At 40.0% G+C, this 17,354-nt stretch overlaps 1 protein-coding gene across 1 annotated transcript; it reads right to left on the reverse strand.

Annotated features, from left to right (window-relative positions):
- Nucleotides 1-1,148: 1,148 nt before the first annotated feature.
- LOC108279675 (protein mono-ADP-ribosyltransferase PARP12) lies at nt 1,149-15,233 on the reverse strand. Its single transcript, XM_017494015.3, has 12 exons — nt 14,857-15,233; nt 12,735-12,870; nt 10,812-11,217; nt 9,236-9,286; nt 8,971-9,097; nt 6,756-6,912; nt 5,950-6,070; nt 5,078-5,174; nt 4,900-4,978; nt 3,607-3,737; nt 3,343-3,494; nt 1,149-2,738 (listed from the first exon to the last, which is right to left on the reverse strand). Exons 1-12 carry the CDS (start codon nt 15,132-15,134, stop codon nt 2,272-2,274), a joined length of 2,202 nt encoding a protein of 733 aa, XP_017349504.1. The 5' UTR covers nt 15,135-15,233; the 3' UTR covers nt 1,149-2,271.
- Nucleotides 15,234-17,354: the final 2,121 nt, after the last annotated feature.

Consider the following 17,354-nt stretch of genomic DNA (forward strand, 5'->3'; position numbering starts at 1 on the left):
GGATATATCAAAAATCATGAATGCATCTGTTGTAAACAGTAGTATTTATGTAAGTGTGGTTGTACAGCCCCGGTTTCTTTCACCTGGAAATCTTCTCGTGTGTAGATACGGGGAAGACAAAAAAAGACATTTGACACAGTTTAAAAAAAAAAAAAAAAAAGCTTCACAAATGTTGTATGAACTATTTTTTTTAACCAGAGTTCATACAAAAAAAAAGGGATTTCTGCATGTTTTGGGGCTGCAAAACATGCACATATATATATATATATATATATATATATATATATATATATATATATATATATATATATATATATATATATATATATATATATATATATAACCTAGACTACTAGTTGTAAATTTTCTAGTCTTGTTGTGGCAGTTGTATACAGTATTTTACTATCAAAAAAGCTTTAGTTGTGCTGTTCCTTTGATCTCTGTTCCAATGTTACTGTAGAGAGGTGTGACTTATTTTCCCAGCAGGGGGCGCGGGCCAGTCCCTTTAACATCGCCCTGCTCGCCAGCAGCTAAACACAGTCACAATACTCTACACACAGAAACCCAACAGTGTCCTGACTCATCTTCTAACAGACTCGCGGTGATAAAAACAATTCATATGTTTATACTGATTGAAAATGTCTGAGAAGTCGATTTCCATTCCACTAGCAGAATGGAACGCCAGTGTACTGAGAGAAAGGAACTAAGACACCATAATGTCTCATGACAATTATATAATACCTTACATCATTGGTTTTCAAAGTGGGGGCCACCAGGGGCCTCAATATTTTGGTGTGAAAAATAAATAAATGTATGTTTTCTCTTTCTCACTCTCAGACAACCACACGCACACACATTCATTTCTTAATGTAAAGATGTAAGATGTAATTATTAATTTAAAAAAAAGGGGGGGGATATATTCAGAAGTCTGTATTTTTAATGGGTTTTAAAGACAGCTTGCAAAAGGGGGGCCTCGGTCAAATGTTAACGCCATTGGAAAAGTTTTTCGAACCCCTGCCTTATATTATATGTCATATACAACATGCTGTAATGTAGGGAACATAACATTTAAACGTACACCTTCAATTTTGTATCGTTGTATTATTATACTGGAGCCTGAGCACACATTTGAAATAATAACCCGGGAGTACCGAGTCAAAAGATTTTAATGATTCGAATAAATATCGGAACGATTAAATGAATCTGATACATGCAGTGAATTTCAACTTGATTTAAATGACACAAATAAATGTTTAAGCAACTCAAATAAAGCCCTTTTTGTAAAATTGGGAGTGAAAATCAAAACACATTTTTTTGCGTGTGTGTGACAGAGGCGTACATCTGAAACGATAAAATGATACGATGATATCCTTAAAATTGGTTGGAGACGCTAAATATCGTGTGCAATCGAAACAGTTGACAGTGAGCCGACTTGGGGACAGGAGTCAAAATTAGTATGGAAAAAACAAACCAACCCCAAAATGTTCCACTCGTGTGATAGAGGCTTAAGTTAATTAGCAAAATGAAGTAAACGTTATAACAAGTGAATTAGCAGAAATTTCACTTCAGTTCGGTGTGAAGTAAAACTTAGCAAAATGTGCGCTACCTTCTTGAAAAACATACGTTTCGAGCCTTCTCCTTACTCGACGACCTGCTTTCACTGCCTCGTGTTGCGATACAATCAATAAAGTAATACGTTATATCAGCTATCATTTAGCTCTGGATCTACCACCGGGCTCCCTAAAATCTCGTGTGGTTTAAAAGAAAAGGCAGATGTATCCGATCACAGTGCCTTCTGCCATTACTGTTCCATCTGCTCCTCAGCGCACATTGTTTCAGTCTTCCCGCCCTATAAAAGGGTCATCTAATGTTCATAAAGTATCGGAACGAAAATTGAAATAGGAACCACCCTAAGGGCACATGGCGAGGGGAGATTGATAAGGCTGTGTTAAAAACCCTGTCCCAGAAGTCTCCATACATAGAGGAAATGAACACTTTTTAGCAAAATGTAACTATATTTACAAAACGTGTTCTCCAAGTAATTGCATGTCCGTCGCAAGTTTGTGACGGCTTCCCGATCCAACCATGAGAATGATTTCAATACGTTCTTTTGTCAAAGACTACCTGAAACAATACAACCTAATTATGGAAGTAATTTTGGAGGACATTTTGCTAAAAAGGGTTCACTTCCCCTATGTACGGAGACTTTCGGGACACTGTAGAACACAGGCCTGTAAGTTCACATTTAATCTCATCATCTTTGCCATGTCCTCAGCAGATAACGCAGGAGGCGTCTGTTTTGGATGGCTGAGGGGTGGAAGGAGTGGAGTACGAATATGATGAAGAATATGACGACGTAGCAGGTCGGGATCGATATACCGGAGTTGCTGCCTGAACTCTAGGAGCAGGGCTGGGTTGATATGTCGAAGTTGAAGCAGCGAAAGCACTGTTTAACCTGTAATATGGGGGTGATGACGGACTCGTCTCTCTATACATAATGAGATACTCTGGATAGATCTGATGCTTCTCAAACACTACGAATATGGACGGGTTGTGGACATCATCCACGCAGCTGTCGTAAAAGACGGTGTCTCCTCCATCTTTGGACGGGGGGCGAGTGTAGCTGGAGTGGCCGGCGGTGTAGTCACCCACTAGGACACGGCAAACGAACATGCAGCGAGATGCGGAGTCTCCGGTGTAGCTGTGGGAGTACTTGGCGTCCCTGGCAAAGTAACTCCCTGTAACAAGAGCAGGTATTTAAAATACAGCTATTGAATGAGTATTTTACGAATTAAATGCAATTATGCTATATCAAAGCACAGATTTCTCCTTAACCTCATTTTCTGTTCATTCAACATGGCCAGCGACCATGGTCTTGATTTTAAAGTGATAAAACAGCATTTGATCCAGCACGTCCAACTATTCCGCGTTTCACTCCCGTTTAATTGACGATTTTGAGTTGTCGAATTAATAAAATAATGTTGATTTGATGAGCTCTTATTTAAAAAAAAAATATATATATATATATATATCAATAAATAATAATAAAAATAAAAAATAAAATGCACTGGCAGTTTGAAGGATAAGCTGATCAAGCAGACGTATAGCTCACTTTAATTTAACTCATAACTTTATATATATATATATATATATATATATATATATATATATATATACATATATATATTAAAAAAAATTGGTCATGCAATTATGAAAAGCACTTAATTGCACTCATGTGCTCTGTGATTATGTTGTTTTTTAAAAAAAATGGTGTATAATGGCTCGGTGTAATGTTCTTATAAAGTAATGTAAACTGGTTCTAAATAAACAATAGCAAAACACCTTTCCCATAGGCCGTGCCGTGAGTGCCACAGATTCTCCAGTCGAAGTTATTGTGGCAGATGGCGTCTGTGTGCTTAGAGTCTGTCCCATGAAACAGCTGTTTCTCTGCAACGTTCTTCCCTGGGTTGTTCTTTTTCATATGATCTTTCTGCCTGTAAATGAATAATACGAATACTAATACTACTAATAATAATAAACGATTCTAGTTTTACGAATTTTATCGCGTGTACAAAAATGAGTAAATCGGACGGTTTATGTACATACCACTGAAACACTTCCCAAAGGGCCCGGTTTTGTATCCGCTCGATCTGTTGAATGCTGAAACCATGCATAGTGGCGTTGAAAAGGCGCTCGACTGCACTGTACTCACTTGAATCGCTCTGCAGCTTTAATCTCTGCGAGAAATTACAGATGACAAATTACACGTTAAAAAACCAACTGTGATTTATTGGTTTTTTGTTGGGGGCGGGGAATGAAATACGTTTCATTCAAACACTACTAATGATGTCACAGTTGCACCTCTTACAGTTGTACTGTATACACAAGTATTTGCTTTAGTTCAATCAACATACAGACATATTAGTGTGTTAAACCTATGACTGACTATCACCATCGTTGACAGTAGAGTTGACTGTTTTGAGGAGGTGGACATACGTCGCTCATCACAGTCGCTAACAAAAGATGAACACGGAGTCGTCCATGTTTTTCCCCCCTACTCTGTGGCTTGAATGCATGTAGATCGAAAAAGTATTTTTTCATGAATATTCACACACTCCCCAAACCGCACACCATCTTTAATTTTTTTCAACATTTTAAAATTTTTTTCCTCATACTTATCACTAATTCGGTGGCGGAAAAGTTGCATCACTCAGTACGTTTACATGGACAACAATAATCCGATATCGACCCGATTATCGACTCTGATTAAGAAACTAGCATGTAAACAGTGATTTTTAATGACCTTAATCCGATTAAAGTCATACTCGAAGTAAGCACGAATGGAATTAAGACGTGTGGAGTATTCCTGTTTTAGTCGCGTTATGGACGTGCGTTACAGACGCGTACACACCTTAATCACACTGTTAACGTCGTGTGGGAGTTTCCACCGCATTGTGCGACAGGACACGATCACACGGCAGCGCTCGACCGTTTTACGGCAAACAGGAGAGCACGGCTGCGTCCCAAACCGCGTACTTGACTATTATACAGTAGGCGAAATACATGTGTTTCGGCTCCTATATAGTAGGTAAGTACGCGGATTCGGACGCAGCCAACGAACTGCACTTGAATCTTTCGTAAAATTAAAAATGAAACACCCAGGACTGTGTACGGTGGGGACGTGATGACGTGTGCCGTTAATATAACCATGTTCTATAACATGTAAAACGGGAACATGAAAGGAATATTCTAAACGCGACTCATGTAAACACCTTAATCAGAATATTGTCTTATTCAGAATAAGCTCAATAATTAGATTCCTGCTGTCCATGTGAACATAATCAGTGTCAGCGCTGTTAACAGCTCTAAAATTTTCTAAACAGATCAACGTTCATGTACCTTGTAACCGATCTCGGGTGTCAGCGCTTTGTTCCAGTGGCTCGGCAGTGTTTTCATCTGGATGCCTGGAGCCGGTTTGCTGAGAACAAAAACAAAAAAAGTTCCTTATGTTGCGTCAGCGTTTTGGTCCGCACACTTCAAATCAGGAAAGGAAAACAGCAGATTGCTTTCTTCTTACGTTGTTCTGATTATTTGAACATCTGCTGCTGACACAAATACAGGTCGACGCCTCACAAGCTTTTTGGTCCCGTAGCGCTTGTTTGTCTGTATCATATCTGAAGTTAGAAACATTGTTATTAATTATTAGTTGCCATTTTTTCCGTGCATGTAAAACAAATCCACACACTACAGTATATTGAAGAATCCAATCCTATAATACATTTTTAGTCTGTGTGGCGACAGGCCGGCGCACAAGACGCAAAGATTGCTCCTCCCGCGACTGCCGCTGTGGTGCTGAAGAGACAGCTCCGCTTCAACACCACCAATGTTTTGGACAGCCGGAGAGCGTGGCTGCGGGGCGGGGCCACTGACACACACGGCTGGTGGATGATAAGCGGCGCGGGAAAATTCCACCGTCCGGCATCCGAGGGGAGAGTATAAAAGGGCGATCCTCCGCTCGCAAAGGGACAGAAGGCTCTAATCCGTGTTGTGTTTTTTCAGACGAGACCGACGTGATCGGAGACTCCGCCCCCTGACGAAAAAAAGGGATCCCCGCTACTCGGGAAAACCCCCGCACGACACCGGCAGCCCCGCGACGACTGAGCACTTCATCTCACGGTCACACTTTTGCACACACACATACACACACACACACACACTCTCACGGACGTTGTGAATAAAATTCCCCACGTGTTCACCCGAAGCAGCCTCCTATGTGTCTGTGCTCTGCCCACGCTGACTAAATTCCCTACATCTGGTAATGTCAACCTCGTACCTCTTTAAAATATTAACGTCATACAAAGAGCTATAATAGTGTGTGATTTACTACACAGCTTAAATGTAAAGAGCATTCAAACAACAGTGTGTGAGAACGACGGAATAAGGAAGTACCTTGGAAGCTGAGTGTGTACGCCTGTGAGCCAGCCATGAACTCCACCTCTGCTTTGTTGTCCTGAGAAAATTTCTGCTCCAAGTCCTCGCTGGTGATGGAAGCTGTGTTGTGACCTCCGCCCTGAATGACAAATATGTACTGTGTGATGAAAATAAATACTATGAACAGACGTAAGTCAGCATCGGCTTAGAATAATTTTTTTATGAAGGCGCCGAAACCTAACCTGTTTGTTTCTATCATGAACAGAAAGGCAAACTTCATTAAAAAGAAAAAAAAAGAAAAAAGAAATAAAATAATCCTAATCTACAGACCAACTCACAGTGATAACACAGTGCTGTTGCTGCATGAGCATTCCTAAAAGCATGAAACAGGCCCAGGTAGCAGATAATACTCTTATGTTGACCTGACTTGATATGACATTATTATTATTATTATTTTATTATTCATCCAGACAGATTTACAACATTAAAATAACATTGGGGAAGGAATGGGATGAGAAATCCAATATGATGTAAAGCCAATATGATGAATTTCAGTATACTTTCAGCAAGTATTACATGAAAATCTTAAGAGTTGTTTTAGTCTTTAGTATTTTTAAAAAAAAACTTTCTAGACATATAGTTTTATCCCATTTGGGTCTGTTCTACACAGACCCGAAGTATGCTACACGGATTAAATGGACCCAGGTTTAAAATAACTTTTTTTTTTGGTGTCATTTTGCTCAGTACATCTGGAATATCCATCGTCACACTCCTGCACAACATCTCCAGTGTTCCCACAAATGTGACCTGATGCTGTTACTTACTGACGATGCATACTGGATCCAGTTGCCGTACTCATCCTCCCAGTGCCACGCCCAATTGGTGGTGAGGATGTAGTTGGGTTGGATCACTGAGGACACCGTCGAGAGACGGCGCACGATGCTACAGCCATGGGTCATCGTATCGAAGCAGACTCCAGAGCTTTAAACACACAAGACATGCAGAATAACAGTTTTTGATAATCAACCAATTAGTGGTTTCTTAAATATCTAGTGTTGATTGTATTTGCATGAATTTGTTGAAGGAAGCCAGCTAGATGTACTTTAGTAGTCTGAAAATATTTCAAAGAAGAAAGGTTCTCGACTAGGCTGGAAAAAGTCTTTTGCTTAACCCTTCTATTATGATGGAACAAAAGTTACATCCATTGTTATGGGTCAAAATGACTTCCACAGTTTAAATACAAACAAAAACAGCAAATAACAGCTGAAAACAGGAAACGGAGACAAGCCATAAGAAGAAATATTTGCATGCAAGGTCTCGACCCTAAATGAGGAAAGTAGAAAAAAAATTCAAAGGAGAAATAGAGAGATTAACCAGTTTTTCAGACATCTCAAATGTGGAAATGGGACAAATTTGACCAATAACATAATAGAAGGGTTCAACAGAACATTATTTCAAGAACGTTCATTTAACTGTTCTTTTTTTTTTTAAATCATTGTAATTCTGAGCGATCTTGCCCACTGTTTTCGTCATAAATACGCTGCACTGTGGTGTAGTGAAGTCCGTTGCACGAGTGCATCTGACACCATTAGAGCCACGTCATTCACACGGGTGCATTTTAAGAATTGGTGATTCATAAATAGTCCAAACCGCTTATCCTACACAGGGTCATGGGGAACATGGAGCCTATACCAGAGAACTTGGGGCACGACCCTGGACGGGGTGCCAACCCATCTCACACGCATTATGGACAATTTGGAAATACCAACGCATGTCTTTGGACTGGGGGAGGAAACCCACAAAGCAAAGGGAGAACATGCAAACTCCACGTACACTGAATTGAACCCTCAACCCCAAATGTGCGAGGCAAGCGTGCTAACCACTAAGCCACAGCGCCACCGATAAATACAGCTTAAAAAACACTGAAGACGAAAAAGTCATTTGGGTATAGCTGGTAACTGTAACGTCCTCATTTGCAAGTCACTTTGAATAAAATGAATAAATGTAAATGTTTGATGTTTGCTGCTGTTGTTTATCAGCATTCAAATGCGATAATAAAATAGCCTAAAAATAGCCGTGTCCCGAATCAATTTTTGTTTTGACTACGGAAAAGCCGACTAGTCGGCTGCTGTTTAGAATTACTGGTCGACTAGTAAAAATCAATAGTCGAACAACACCTACGGCCTATGTAGATTCTACTAGTGCTTTCATTCTATATGTATATTTACACTCACCAACTACTTTATTAGGAACATCTGCTCATTCATGCAATTATACAATCAGCTGATCATGTGCTTGCAGAGCAATGCATAAAATCACGCAGATAAAGGTCAAGAGCTTCAGTCAATGTTTACATCAAGCACTGAAAGACCTGGAAAGACCTTTGTAGTATCGCAGTCTAAAACTGGATTTAAAGAGAAGCAAATTAGTAAATGAATCACATGTAAATGAATCATACGTAAATGAATCACATGAAAATGAATCACATGTAAATGAATCACATGAAAAGGTATCACTTGAATACGAATCACATGAAAATGAATCTCATGAAAATGAATCACATGTAAATGCATCACATGTAAATGAATCACATGTAAATGAATCACATGTAAATGAACCATATGAAAATGAATAAATAAATTAAAGACAATATTTACATCAAGCACCAGAACGGAGGGGGGGGGATAAATTATCTCAGCAAATGATTGGCTGACTGAGCAGGTGTACAGGTGTTCCTAATAAAGTGGTCTGTGAGAGTATTTGGTAATACAAAGTTATATCATAAGTTGTTGTTGTTGTTTACTTAGTCAATATTACACTGGTTACATTCATGAAATGTTGTTAAAAAGACTATCCATATAAAGTGTTACCCTGAAATTGTTACCAATCCACTACTTTCCTAATAACAGCCATCTTAAATAGCCAATGCTATTATAAAACCACTGGCACAAATGAAGAACGGTAGTCAGTTTGCAAATCCTGTAGGAAAATCTGTAGTCTTCTTATTCTCAACACTTAACAAAGTATAAAGCATATTACCTGTATGTTTTAGCTGGGTCGCAGTAATCTTTCTCTATGCCCTCATTGTCATCAAGAGCTACCCAGCCGAGTCCCTCCTTCACCTCCCATTTATAGGGTACTTTGGAGTGCTCCCTAAAACATTTATCTGCAAAACACATTTTTAATTCAGTGAGTTTATATTACATGAGTTTACATTACAAAAACAAAAACCGACATCCGGTAAACTCTGGTAATCATCAAAAGCGTTCGAGTGAAAAATGCTTGTAACGGACTGTAGTCTTACCTCCGTTTCTGCAGTGTCCTTTGACAAAGAACAGACAGATCTCCTTTTTCTCTGAGGAAACACAATATAACAAATTTCCAGTAAACCGTTAATCTCCATATTCTGGTGAATGTCCCGGTCAGAAAGCCTCTAAGCAGATTCCACTCCACGCTAGGTGTTAGAACAAGCTCATGCGCAGAAATATAACCCTATATTCGTTAACATAGGGACGATTCATCTCGGTCTCAGCAATATGACCCTAATGTGAATTTAGAAAGATATCTGTCTAGACAAACGTATCACCTGACCATTTGTGTGGTCACACCTGTAATAACGTCAATGATGTGATTTCTCACTGCTACGCTGCAATAAAGTTAATCCCTGTGATCTTCGACACCCTCATCACTCCTTTCTGACACGTCTTACGAAACTACAGACGCGTGACGAATTGAAGGGATAAGTGGGGAGTGATGAGTCCAGATAAGCAATTAACAATGGTATCTGCTTTTAGATCTATGAGGAAGACATCAATAAATAGGATTGTACACCTCGTGAGCTTTCCTTTGATTATATATCTCATTCATATATATATATATATATATATATATATATATATATATATATGAGAATATGAGAGAGAGAGAGTGTTTAGGGGTGTGCAATTTACAATTACAATTTCACAATAAAGGGGAGAAAGGTTCTGATTTAACTTAGTTTCTTTTTATTTTTTACATCACAAGAACCTGCCATTTTAACAGGGGTGTGAAGACTTTTAATATCCATCGTATACACACGAATGACTGTATTTCGGATCAGGACAGGCTGTTCTCTGTTTTTCTCACTCCCTCAGAACAGCTGTCTGACTGGGAGGCTTAGTTGCTTATCACACTAACCTTATCCTTATCCAACACTCCACTCTGGAAGGAAGAAAGAGTTGAGAGTTGTGTTAATTTGGAAAAACAACTATAATGTGTTTCTTTATCAGAGCCATCCAATGAAAGCAGCTGTATTCATAAGTGCATTTTTCTAATGTGAGCTTGAAGCAGACTTATTAGGAAGCGGTAATGCCTGGACTTACGGTATATAATATTTTGCACTTACGGTATAATATTTTATTGTTTTATTACGTTTTGACCTTTGTAGCTTTATAGCTTTTCGAGCGTCCTGTCTTATTGTATCTTCTGCTAGGTTTAATAATTCTACTATTATTGACCGTGAATGGTCTGTTAATAATAATAATGCCTTTATTATTACAGTTATATAATAGTTATAGTGCTGTACATGGTAGTTTTAGTTAGGCTTTATACAGGGTGTCAGAATAGTCAGGAACCAATGAGAGTAAAACTACATATACTTCATTTTGTATTTATTATTTACAACATATAGTATGCTCTACATGTTCAGCCTTACGATCGATGCATTCTCTCAGCCAGTGCATCATGTTTGTGCAGATTTTGCTCATCATGTTTGCTTGGCATATTTCCATTGGTTCCTGAGTTTTCGGTCAGCTTGTAGATAAACTTGACTTATCCGAGGGGCTTCATGAGAACAGTACCCTCCACAGACAATGTAATCTGGTAAACACACTGCAAATTACCTTGAGAGTATTGCGAATTCTTGGGAGTCGAGCCTCTGTTGGTCCTGGGTCCTCCACTACCTGTAGCATTAGCATCAGCCGATGTCTGTTTCTGCCAGTTGCCATTTCTGGTGGGTCTCTGGCCACTGTTCTCTTGAACTCTGCCACCATTTTGAGGTGATCTGACTTTAGCCATTAACCGTAAGGCCTCGATGTTCGAATATATGGTCTTCATGGATGTCATGAGCTCAGAGGGAACACCTCTGTCCTGCAACGTTTTCAGAGGATGGGGCTCAAAGAAATCATGTGCTCGTGGACACTGACACGGGCCTCTCAGGTACTTCTCGCAAATGTGCAGCCGCTTGCAGTTGTCACCATCCTCGCATCGCCCATACAGGCCCGTGCCATTGTTGTAAGAATGGCACACCTGTCAGAGTCAGAAATAAAAATGCCACAGTTACTGTGGCTTTCTCAGTCATCGGCAGGTAAAGGTACAGTCAAACATTTATTAATGGTTTTAAAAAAATAGATCAGAGCTACAATCTAAACATAAATTATATGAAATCAGTTCGGACACCAAAATTAGTTGTTGGCTTCAGCTGATGCCAAACAACAGCTTGAACAGGTCAATGGGCCCTTTTCACAAAACAACAGCATGTAGACGCAGGGCAAAATGATTTACAGCAAGCCTTACAGACCTTTACTTAGCACAGAAACACTTTTCAAAAATGTTATCAATTAAACTCACAATGAGAAGATTTTTCACCTCATCCTTATCAACACTGCAGAGACTAAACTTCGAAGTTCTGCTGTTTGTAAACACTACAGAGACTAAACTTCAGAGTTCTATGTCATGAATCATTGGAGAACTCTAGCAACAAATAACTCCAAGCTGAGTAATGGATATTATTACACATTTCAGTTCATCTCCATTAATAGCTTTATTATATGAAACAACTGTAGATACATGAAAGGATGAGTAACACCTTTATAATGGATATATTCATTTTGCTAATGTGAGCTAGCTGTAATTATAGTTATTTGAGAGCTGAGTTAAGGTGATAGTCAGAGCGAGATGCCATTAGTTGATGAGGTGGATTGAAGAGCCACACAAACTTGAGCTGAAACTCTGCTGGTTGACTTGAGAGTCTGTCAGAGCTACAAAAAAAATGCCATCTTAGCAATTGCAAATAGCTTGAATATAGTCAAATTTATCTAGTAATTGCTATTATATTGTAATAAACCAAATATAAGATTACTAACTCGATTTCTAGACAACTGTTCTGATTTAAAAAAAAAAAACGTTGAAATGTTGCTAGTTCCCAGAAACAAATGCAAAAAATGAGCAAAATTATCTGTCTACAGAGCAAGACTATTTAAAACTTTAAATTTGATGTTATTGCTTTTTTAAATGGTTAGAAATAGGCTTAATAAGCTTATATTTCGCTCATTCTAATCTTATAATAGGAAATATTTGTTAAACGTATTTCCACTTGGAAAGATGTCATTTTTTTTTTGCAGTGTAGCGAACCATTTGTACTGACCGCAGTTGCAGCTTATTGCCCCCTGAACTCATCTGCAAATCACAGTTTTTCTATAACACTTCTCATAAACGGTGTTCATCTAGGCCATTGTTATTGCTGCAGTGGCAGTAAAGTTCCCCATCGTAGGCTACTTCTATCAGCAGAAACCTTGACGTGTGAAAAGGGCCCATTACCTATTCAACTTGAATGAAAGTTGTGAATTAATTAGCTGCTGTTGTTAGCAAAAATCAACTCAATCGTACTTAAACCACATTCATTTTCATCTTTTATGACTGAGGACTGTGTTTCACAAAAAAAAAAAAAAAAAAAAAAAGACCTCAAATGGCTTCCAAGTCACAATAAGCTGCCCACTATGAGTTAAACAGAATGGTATGATTTATTTATTTATTTGTTTTTTTACTGGAGGTAGGATGCTGTTGTCACTCTGGAGTAGTAAGACACAGAGCTCTCTCCTGTCCAGCTGACTCAGGCCATGTAGCTGAAGGACTCTGGCGTTTTTCTCCGTCTGCAGGTCATGACTAAAACGGCATCTTCGTCTGCAGGGCAAAAGAAGTCATTTTCAAACTAGCCACTAAATAACTGCAATATGTAGTTTAAGCATAAGGTTATGTGTGCAAAAGCAAGTACAAGAGCATAAAAAAAAACATAAAAAAAAACCCCAAAATGATATTAATCAACAACAAGATAGCATGTTTTGTCTGTTTTGTTTTTGCCTAGAAGCTACAGGATGCAAGTTTTTGGAGGATTTTTCTACCCTCTCTACTACGTCTAAATAGTAATGACACCAATGGTCTCGGGACATACTATTTAGTACCATAGCGTGCAGGATGGGATGCAGACCATGTATTCGCAACTGGTGATTGCATCAGCGTGACCGCCACATTTACCGAGTACCACAGGAAAGAGCGTATACAAAACAAAACTATCATCCGCGGTTGCTTTCATTTTATTATTATGTTTTCAGTCGGTGTTCTCCATGTATGTATTTTGTTTTCTTATTTGTTCATTCTCAAACCAGACAGTGTTAGCAGGTTAGCTAAAATCTCAACCAGGGGACACAAAAGACACGGCTCAGTCAAGCACAGGGCTTGAATCAGGTGGAAACCCCAACACCATCCCCTGTGTGTGTGATAGCAGAGCCCAGCTCATTGGTAGAGATTGTGTTATGGAAAGGAAGAACCACGTAGCTGCATGTTTTCACAGGTCCAAAGGTCACTCATTGGAATTTGGTGTAAATGACTCGGAGCACTGGAAAACACACCCAGCAAAGGAACTGCGAGGTGTGCGAGCGACAGAACAATTAGTAATCAGCTTGCAAACAGTGTGACGCTGATAAGACCTGGCAACCTAAAGTAGGAGACCAGCTAGGGACTCAAGCTAGTATCCATAGTGTTACATCTCAAAATACACACAAAAATGTAGATGATAATAGATGATAGGAATCGATCATCAGCTTTACTGGGCAGGCTACTTATAGCTGTACAGTATATAGGCCAAAAATTTATGGACACTTGACCTTGAATATCTGCTTGTTGAACATCACATTCCAGAGTTAAGACCCCTTTGCTGCTATTACAGCCTGCGAAGTCTTTCCACTGGATCTTAGAAGAGGAAGAAGCCTTTATTACGTCACGTACACATTACCGTGCTGTGAAATAATTTTCTTCGGATATCCCAGCAGGGTCAGCCATGATACAGCGCCCCTGGAGCAGACAGGGTTAACAACACCCTTGCTCAAGGGTCCAACAATGGCAGCGCTGTAGGTTCAAGCCTTTCTGAACGTTCTGATCAGTCACCCAGAACCTTAACCGTTGAGCCACCACATGGCTATGGAGATTTGGGTTATTTCAGCGACAAGAGCATTACCGGAGATGCAATCGGTTGTTCAATGTGGCTGAGGTCAGTTCTCAGTGCAGGAAACTTCAAATCTTCCACTCCAAACTTGGCAAACCATGTCTTCATAGAGTTCGCTTTCTATGTCATGCTGGAACAGGCTTGCACGGCTTAGTTCCAGCGAAGTAAAACTCGAAGAAAAAAAAGACAATCTAGACAATCCCGTGCTTCCAACTTTAGGGAAGGATGTTTTGATTAGGCCCACATACTATACGGGTGTGAATATCATCATACTTTCGGCCATATTATGTATTACACAGAGGTCTGCCGTGTACTAAGCAATAAGATATGGTTGTTGTTGTTTTTTGGAAATGTATTTCACCTCCAAAAAAAAATTAAAATAAAATAAATAAACCTGCAAAAAAGAGACTTTTTCACTTACAGGTCTGTCTACAAGTCTGAACCCAACCACCTAGCAACACATTCTCTTCAGTATAGACTATTTAACAACAATACAGACAAGACAAGCTCTTGAAAGCTATCTGTTATGATAGAATTGTTATTGTTCATACAGTCCAATGATTATTCTGAGAGAAAGACACAACTTTTACAGCAATGTTGTTTACAGCAAACCTTCCATGTATCCTGAGTTTCCGGACCACAGATTCGCCTTCTAGCTGCTCGCTTACCTTCCTCTTCCGTACTGACAGTCACCCAATAGGAAAAACTTGCACAGGTGTAAATTCATACACCCGTTACAGTTCTTCGCCCTGCACAGCTTCACTCCGGTTTTGGCCATGATCATTTTCTGTCCGTTTACTAAAACCGTCGCGAAAGATTCGTTTCCTTCAGTAACGCTGTCGATGTAGAAACCGTTTCTAAAGCCGGAAATCAAGTCATCATAAAGCATAACGCCGTCTTTCGCACATATCAGTTTCACTAATTCAGAAGTCATCATCGTGGACATCGTGTCAGGACCAGGTCGACACTACTGCTTCTTCTCCCGAGTGGAAACAAGCCACGACGACGATGTTTACTTTCCAGATAGGCCACGACTCTTGATGATTGGGAAACGAAACTTAACATTGCCGCTGTTGCCATGTTGGAGAAAAACCCCCCGTGTTCATAAACATAAACATTATTATTATTATTATTATTATTATTATTATTATTATTATTATTATTATTATTATTATTATTATTATATCCATCCATCCATCTTCTATACTGCTTTATCCTTTTCAGGGTCACGGGGAAACCTGGAGCCTATCCCAGGGAGCATCGGGCACAAGGCGGGGTACACCCTGACAGGGTGACAGTCCATCGCAGGGCACAATCACACACCCATTCATACACTACGGACACTTCGGACGTGCCAATCAGCCTACCATGCATGTCTTTGGACTGGGGGAGGAAACCGGAGTACCCGGAGGAAACCACGGGGAGAACATGCAAACTCCACACACACAGGGCCACGGTGGTAATCGAACGCCCGACCCTGGAGATGTGAGGCGAACGTGTAACCTCTAAGCCACTGTGCGCCCTATTATTATTATTATTATTATTATTATTGTTGTTGTTGTTGTTGTTGTTGTTGTTTTAAAAATTAATGCGAAGTAATTGTTGCAATGGAAAAACCCCAACAACAACTATGTTATATGTTTTTTGAAATTTTTTCCCTACATGGCCAGAAGTATATGGACACCTCTCGTAATGATGGAGTTCAGATGTTTCAGCCACGCCCACTGTTCACAGGTGCATCAAACCAAGCACATAGCCATGCAATCTCCACAGACAAACACTGGCAGCAGACTTTGCCATACTGAGGAGTTCCGTTACTTTAAAGGTACCACCTTGATGCCACGTGTCACTTTGTTTACATTCCGCCCTGGTCAACTCTAAGTGCTCTTATTGTGAAATGGAAGTGGCTTAGTGGTAACCTTTGGGGTTAGGGGCTCGAATCTTTTAGGCATGCCGGTTTCCTCCTCCAGTCCAAAGACATGCGCTGTAGGCTGTTGACATTTCCAAGTTGTCGGTAGTGTGTGAATGCTTGCGATGGGTTATCAACCTATCCAGGGTGGCCCCTGCCTTGTGCCCTGAGCTCCCTGAGATAGACTCCAGGCTCCCTCGCGACCCTGTGTAGTTATCCTACAGCAGCCCAGAAAATGGATGGATGGAAGCACCTCAGTGCAAGAGCAGCTCAAACACTTGTAGATCGTATCATGTAAAAATCTCCTATCCTCTGTTGTATCACTCACTACAGAGTTCCAAACTGCCTCTGGAAGCAACATCATTACAACAACTGTGCATCATGAAATGGGTTCTCGTGGCCTATCAGCCGCACACAAGCTGAAGATCACAGTGCACAATGCCAAGTATCGGCGGGAGTGGTGTAAAGTGTAGAGTGGTGTAAAGCACACTGCCACTGGACTCTGGAGCAATGGAAACAAGCTGTCTGGAGCGATGAATCACATCACTATCTGGTAGTCTGATAGACGGATCTGGATTTGGAAGATACCAGAATGCTACCTATAGGGTCATAGGGAGCCTGGAGCCTATCCCAGGGAACTCAGGGCACAAGGTGGGGAACACCCTGGATGGGGTGCCAACCAATCACAGGGCACAATCTCACACACATTCACACACTACGAACAATCTGTAAATGCCAATCAGCCTACAGAGCATGTGTTTGGACTTGGATAGGAAACCCCTGAAGCATGGGTTTGCAAGGCAAACAAGCTAACCACTCAGTTACCATGCCCACAGAATGCACAGTGCCAACATTAAAGTTTCATGAAGAAGGTATAATGGTCTAATGCTGTTAAGAGGGGGGCATATTCAGTTTCTAAAACAAGCTTTTAGAGGTGTGATGGTCAGGTGTCCACCTACTTTTACCATATAGCGTATATGTTTTATAGGACTGTGAACCTGATGCATGATTAGGCTACTCATGCCTTGGCTAGAGGCTTGTGAATGATATGAAGCACTGACATAAAATATTGAAAATTAGGGTGAATTCTGATATACATGCACAGCTTTTTTTTTTTTTTTTTTAATTTCCACCTTAGATTTCTTTCTATTATTAAAACGAAATAGCCAGCATATCAGCTGCTACTGCTGATGGATAGCTTACCCTCAATAGCTTAAAGATTACCGTGAGATTGCCGTGGATGGTACTACATGGATG

This window comes from Ictalurus punctatus, chromosome 19 (genome assembly GCF_001660625.3).
Source record: "Ictalurus punctatus breed USDA103 chromosome 19, Coco_2.0, whole genome shotgun sequence".
Taxonomy (NCBI): Eukaryota; Metazoa; Chordata; class Actinopteri; order Siluriformes; family Ictaluridae; genus Ictalurus; species Ictalurus punctatus.